This window comes from Acanthisitta chloris, unplaced genomic scaffold (genome assembly GCF_000695815.1).
Source record: "Acanthisitta chloris isolate BGI_N310 unplaced genomic scaffold, ASM69581v1 scaffold1510, whole genome shotgun sequence".
NCBI lineage: Eukaryota > Metazoa > Chordata > Aves > Passeriformes > Acanthisittidae > Acanthisitta > Acanthisitta chloris.
The window spans coordinates 5,611-12,340 of record NW_008652000.1 but is presented as its reverse complement, the minus strand read 5'-3'; the positions used below and the strand labels follow the sequence as shown (position 1 = coordinate 12,340).

At 38.6% G+C, this 6,730-nt stretch overlaps 1 protein-coding gene across 1 annotated transcript in view; it reads right to left on the bottom strand.

Moving 5' to 3' along the window:
- FDX1 (ferredoxin 1) overlaps nt 1-6,077 on the bottom strand; it is a gene marked incomplete at its 5' end in the record, with an annotated part of 6,213 nt that extends 136 nt beyond the window's left edge. The window contains 2 exon segments of the mRNA XM_009075281.1: nt 3,475-3,609; nt 5,945-6,077. Coding sequence (XP_009073529.1) covers nt 3,475-3,609; nt 5,945-6,077 — 268 coding nt within the window.
- Nucleotides 6,078-6,730: the final 653 nt, after the last annotated feature.

Genomic DNA, 6,730 nt, shown 5'->3' with positions numbered 1-6,730 from the left:
TTCTAGCCCATCAGACATCTAATGGCATTTACCCCCCTATGCCTCCAGCATTCAACCATCACTCAGTCAGACATGTCATGAACTAGAAACAGTCACTCTTGTGCATGGTCTTAATCGAGCACAGTAGCGAACTCTATGCATCAACGCAAAGATCTGTGTGGCAATAACAATGATTATGTTCAGTAACAGGGTTCAGCACGTTGGAAAGGCACACTCTGAGTACTTCCTGCTTACTGAGACAATATATAATAAGGGTGACTCTTCCATCTTCAGTGGGTCACTAAGAGGTCAGTCAAGTGCAGGGAGTGATGCTTGGTCTCCCCGAGGAATATCTGGCATCTCCAAAGAGACAGCGGCAATGAATCTGAATGAAAGCCTCAAAAAGCAGACTCAACCCCATCGAGGTCCACTGTTTTCAAACTAAAAAACTCAAGATTGGGACAGTAAGCCACAAAAGCATGAGTGAAAAGACAAGAAATACAGGAAGAAGGATAAAACACTCAAGGCACCTGAGGAGATACAGTCCTTCACTTTTCTACCTAGCATTCTGCACGAAAGAAAAGATGTTCTATGCAAGCAATTAAAATCAGAAGATTTAATATCACAACAAAATTCTACAAACATCACAAGCTGCTTTTATTGCTGGATATCTTTAATTCAATGTCCATGTCTCAGTACTTAAGTACAGAATACTGAAAACATCTGCAAGGATTCCATAGGACCAGCCCTGGAAAGGCACTAGCTAGCTGACAGCCTATTTCAAGAATGTAAAGTTAACCACTCCTCTACTCACCTTTCCATAAGCATTAATCTGCACCTTTTAACTCCAAATGTCACTTCCTACTGCTCAATACCACAAGATCTTTGTGCCTGTCTTCACTGACAGCCTTTATACTACCACAGATTACCAAAGCCCTACACACAAACCTCACTCTTCAGCCTGGTTTCCAAAGTCTTTCACAAATATGCTCACTAAGCAAAACCTAGCACCGACCACTTTTAGATCACACACTTGATCACATACTCTTACCAGACAGCCTAATACTTCTATCTCCTTAAGAGATGATTTTATTTTAAGTAATTACTTATCCCTTATAGGGCCTTTACTCTTATTCCACTGAAACTCAAAACTTAGTAAAGTATTTCTAGAGCTAAGTCTTACAAACAGCAGCTCATCCTGAATTCCTGTAGAGCTCCTGGCTGAATGCTATCTAGCCCTTGCTATTTGTTACTACCCATTTTATTTATCTGCTGTAATACTACTTCTACGGACACATCAGTTTGAGACAAGATACTCCAGGAAGCCCGCTGCAAAGAAACCTTCCAGTACATGGACATCCCACATCATCTCTGGAGACAACAAGGCAAAATAAACTTCACTTTTATGCTACCTTTCTCTATTTTAAGTGCATCTTCTACATCATCCATTGGCTCTTCATATAAAAAGTTTCCTGTTTCTGACAGGTTAGAAACAAAAAATATTTTTCTACTTTTGGCAAGTTGTTTTCAGCTTATTTTTCCTTCAGTAGTATTCTTAAACATTTAACTTGCCAGGGTTTGCATTCCCCCTATTTTACTACTTTTAATTATCTCTACTGTTCTGCAGTTAATCAAAACAAATTTCCTTTTAACCTTTCTAGTTAATCACTCATTTTTAAAAACATGAGCTTTCATAGCAGTTGCTGGCTGAAACTTTCCCAAATACAGTCACTGACAAGCAAAAGCTTTTACCCTCACACCTATGACAGAGCATAGTATTCTATCTCCATTACACAAATTTGTATCAGCATAGGAGCCCAGGTAACCTCCAGCAGATATAAAGAAATCACTTTAAGCTGCTTCCAGAAAAATCATCCTCTCACACATATGACAGATCCTTGGCCATGGGAAGAACATATGATGCTAGGAAAATCTAACAGAAGTACCAAGAGTCTAAAACTTAATTTGGCATGAAGAACTTAGAGGAAAAAAATACAAACATTTAAACAGAGAGCTCTGGCTTTCTACTGGTTTTCAGTTCTCTAGTAAAATCTCTTTGCTTTAATTAAGAAACAGCCAAAGGAAACAGTTTTTTATTAAATCATTGGCCTCCAGAGCTATTTAGGAATTGGTTACTCCTAGGAAAATTATGGTAGATGGTAAGCATGAAGTAAATTCACATTTAATAGGTTTATGATTTTTTCAAACCTGAAAATGGGTTTTTGGGAGACAGGAAAATGGATAAAACAAAAGAAGCTGCAACAAGTTTCTCACAGCTTCACTTCTTTGGCTTTACAACCTTCCAGAAAAGTTAAGATTTGGCTGAAGTGACAAAGGGTACTGTCATGTAGAAATGATGAGTACAGGATTCCCACTACTGATCTAAGGAGACAGATGAGTTAATCTGGAGTACTTCTTAGCAGAGACATTAAAAACTCTACACAGGCTAGGTATAAAGCCTCTGACATCACTGGAAAGATTCTCAAAAACTTCAACAAGTAGTTCCACTAAAACATGAAGGAAAGGGCTTATGGAACCTTGTAAGGCACAGCTGCACACTGTTCATGTGGGCATGTTCCATGATGAAAGCTTTATGTACACCAGCAAGTAGAGCAGCCCACTAGGAATGGGTCTGCAATGAGGATGTGACACCCTAACTATGAGACATGATGGTGGGAGAGTTGCAGAACAGAGGGTTACTTTTGACTACCACTAGTCTAATCCTAATGCCTATCAGCAGTCAGAGCACACTAGGATCAGTTTCTCCCACAAGGGAATCTAGCTTGTGTGCACCAAGAGCACTCTGAGACGAGTCTGACTCTAGCCAAAGCACCACAACTAGGTACACTGATATGTGGAACACTGTCCCAGAGAAGGCTCGAAGGAAGAATCTTAGCAATGTACATAAATACCAGAGAAATTGTGGAGTCTCCATCCTTGGAGATATTCAGAAGCTGTCTGGACATGGTCCTTGGCATCAGATCTAGGTGGCCCTGTTTGAGCAGGGGGTTGGACCAGTTGACCTCAAGAGGTCCCCTCCAACCTCAACCCTTCTGTGATTCTGTGAAAAGAAGATCTGACCGAAACCTAAAATCCTAATGTAAACACATTCATAAAATACATTGACTATCTACAGACTAACAGAGACAGAAAATGGAAGGGAAGAGAAACAAGAAAATTCACACACAGGACAGCAGCAGCAGAGCTTCTGTTGAAGGAACTGGGTTTTGGGTCACACTGTAGTATCTAACATTTCTACATCAGACACCTCTGAAGACCAAGTACCGGCAACTGAAACTTTTCAGTTACAAACCAATACTGACATCTTTTTAATACGAATTCAGATAAACAATATTTAAACTTGGCAGTCCCATTCGTGTAACAGAACCCAAACAGCTATTCATTAAAAGCTCATTAAAGCACTCCAAAAATATTGGACTGCACCACCTGCAAACCCTTCTTTCCATTCTTTGATGCAGTGAAGTGTTATGTTGCCTTACGTTTCTGTGAGGCCATATGCCAGGTCCAGCATGTCCATCTCTTCATCAGTAATGGCATCCAGTTTCTCAAATATGTGGTCTTCAAATATCAAATGACAAGTTGAACAGGCTAGTGTTCCTTCACAAGCACCTAAAGAAAATAATAAATCAAGATAACAGAAACTCAAATTTCAAATTGCAGCAGAATTTCAGTATAAATCCTCCATATACATTTGTCTCATAAAAGAAGTCACTGTTGATTAGCAAAATTAATGTTTCATGTATTTCCACATTCATATACCTACTCTGTGTTCAACTGTCAATAGTATTTTTACTACTCCTACAACATTAAATTTTTAAAAATTCTATAATTAATTAAAATACTTAACTAATTCCCTTTCTACCATATCAAGAGAGAAAAGTTTTCTATTACAAGAACACAAAAGCAGATCATGCTGTCCATCAACATTACTTTATTTATTTCCAAGGCTGATTCTTCCTCTCTTTCCCATGGTTATGAGGAGGTTTGCTCAAGAAGTTCAACAGAAGATACACAAAAATAATCCTCACAAGTACCAGTAGGAGAGATTTTATACTTGGCTTTTCTTCTCACTCAACAGAACACTAGTTGACAGCAACAAAGGTAGTCAGGCTAGAAAGAAAGGTTTTATCTCTGCTAAAGAGGCTTACATGTATTACTGGGCAATCAACTACACTTACCTGCTAGAGCAGTTAGGTCATCACAAGACAGTAAAAATTTGAATGCTACCAATCTGATCTCTGTCACTCTATCAGGCAGGCACCAAGCTCTCCACGTTGTTGAAAAAGAAACATGCAACTTCAATAGGGGTAAAAAGCTGAATACTGTGGAGATGGTGTTTGAGGCACATTGTGCTAGTTTCGACTGGGGTGAAATAAATTTTCTTCACAATGGCTAGTATGGAGCTATGTTTAGGATTTGTGATGAACACAGGGTTGATAATATGGAGGTATTTTTGTAATTGCTGAGCAGAGCTTACACAGAGCCAAGGCCTTTGCTGTTTTCCGCACTGCCACGCTGGCAAGGAAGTTGGAGGTGCATGGGAGACTGGGAGGAGACACAGCTGGGACAGGTGACCCAAACTGACCAAAGGGATATTCCATACCATATGACATCATGCTCAGTATATAAGATGGGAGGAAGAAGGAGGAAGGGGGGACATCTGGAGTGATGGTGTTTGTCTTCCCAAGGAACTGTTACATGTGATGGGCCCTGCTCTCCTGGAGATGGCTGAACACCTCCTGTCTGTGGGAAGCAGTGAATTCCTTCCTTGCTTTGCTTTGCTTGTGTGCATGGCTTTTGCATTCTCTATTAAACTGTCTACATCTCAACCCACAAGTTTTCTAGCTTTTACCCTTCTGATTCTCTCCCCAGTCCTGCTGGTGGGGAGTGAGTGAGCACCTGCACGAGGTTCAACTGATGGCTGAGATTACACCATGACACACACAAAACCCCAGGCTCCAATTCAAATTGGTAAAAGAGAAGCAGGTAACACATGAGACAATTTCCTTTTATTTACTCATTTCCAGGGAAAGCAGAACCCAGAATACTGTGACCACAACACCTCTGTACTCCTATGCAAGTAAGGGAAGTAAGGCTGTATGTATAACCACTGCTATGAAACAAACAGTGGAATTCATCATCAGACTACAAAACCCACACAGAAAGCCCCATGCTGTTACATGTAGTAATGGGATCAACAGCATATATTCAAAACAAGCACGACACTGCACTAGAAGATGTGAATTTTAAAACATATCACCTCTTCAAATGCGTGTGAAAAAGCAGAGCTTAAATAAAGTGCCAAATACAAAATTTGTGAGACCAGCAGTTAGTTTGAGCATCTTTAATGTTGGGGGGATAGGGGAGGGGTGGGAGGGAAGGAAAGAACGCTGAGCAGTCTACTTGAACACTGGAAGATCTTCCACAACTGTAAAGCTACCAGTAGCAAACAAATTGAGTGCAGGCAAATCATTCAATAGTTTTGTAAGCCTTTATACAATGGTATTTCTACTATTATTACTGCACGTGGGATGCCCTCTAGTGATAGAAGTAAATAGCTAAGATTAAGTTTTCCCCTTGTTACATTTTTTCTTCTAAACACAGAAATTACTAAACCTGATAATAAATTGAAACAGTATGATACTATCAAAGGAATCAGACACTGTTAGAAATACACCAGTTTTGTGTTGCTTTCAGAACCTTTCAGCTCAGAGGAGCCTGCAGGTAGCATCTTTCAGATTCCACCTTGACAGCACTCTGTCCACATTTCCCTCCAAATAAAGAACAGCTAGGTTTTATACATAAATTCATAAATAAATATTCCCTTACAGTTGGACTGGATAATCTTAAGAGTCTTTTCCAACCTAAATTACCCTAAATATTTATGCATAAACTGGAACACAATTTCTAGACATTGAATAGAATGTTCAGTGAATTTACTTACCAAAACCATCTATGTCTAGATTATTATCCACAACAACATCCAGCAGTGAATCCCCAGGTTTTCCTTTGGCTGTTAGTTTGTCACCATCACGGTTGATGAAATGAACAGTTATTTTATCTTCTGAGCTGAAAAAAAGTACATAATGGAATTAAAGACAGGATTCTGGAATTTTTTAGAGCTTTAGCACTTATTGAATAGTACTAAACTAATAATCACTATTAGCTCTCAGAGCAGAGAAACCTGAGTTATTGGCTTTTAAAAGCTGTAAAAGGTACAGGCATTTACTGCTGTACATTGAACAAAGACCATGAAAAACAAGAAAACAAAACCCCTTGGTGAGTGTTTTGTCACTAGAAACTTTATGGGATCCTGATGTTTTGCCTTTCACCAAAGAGAGTCAGAGCTACTTTATTTTAGGCACAATAATTGTATTTTTAACAAATAAAAGAGTTTATTTTAAATGTTTCTCTCCACACATTTCTTTGTTTGGATTCATGAAATGCTTATTGTTCTCATCATTATAATTTAGGACTAATTTTAAATTTTCCCATTTCTGCTTTTTTAAAAAGTTATTTTACTTTATTAGTTCCAAAATCTAATTCTCTTCTCCTCCCAAAAATGAAAATAGTCCAAAAGCATTCTGCTGGTTTTAGGCACAGATTCTCTTAAGAGTTCACCTTGTAAATATTAATTCTAGTGAAGCTCAATTTTTACATTGGTTTCAAAGAAAGATGGCTTTATATTTCTCTGCTTTGCTTTTCAGACAATTATTCATTTAAGAACAAA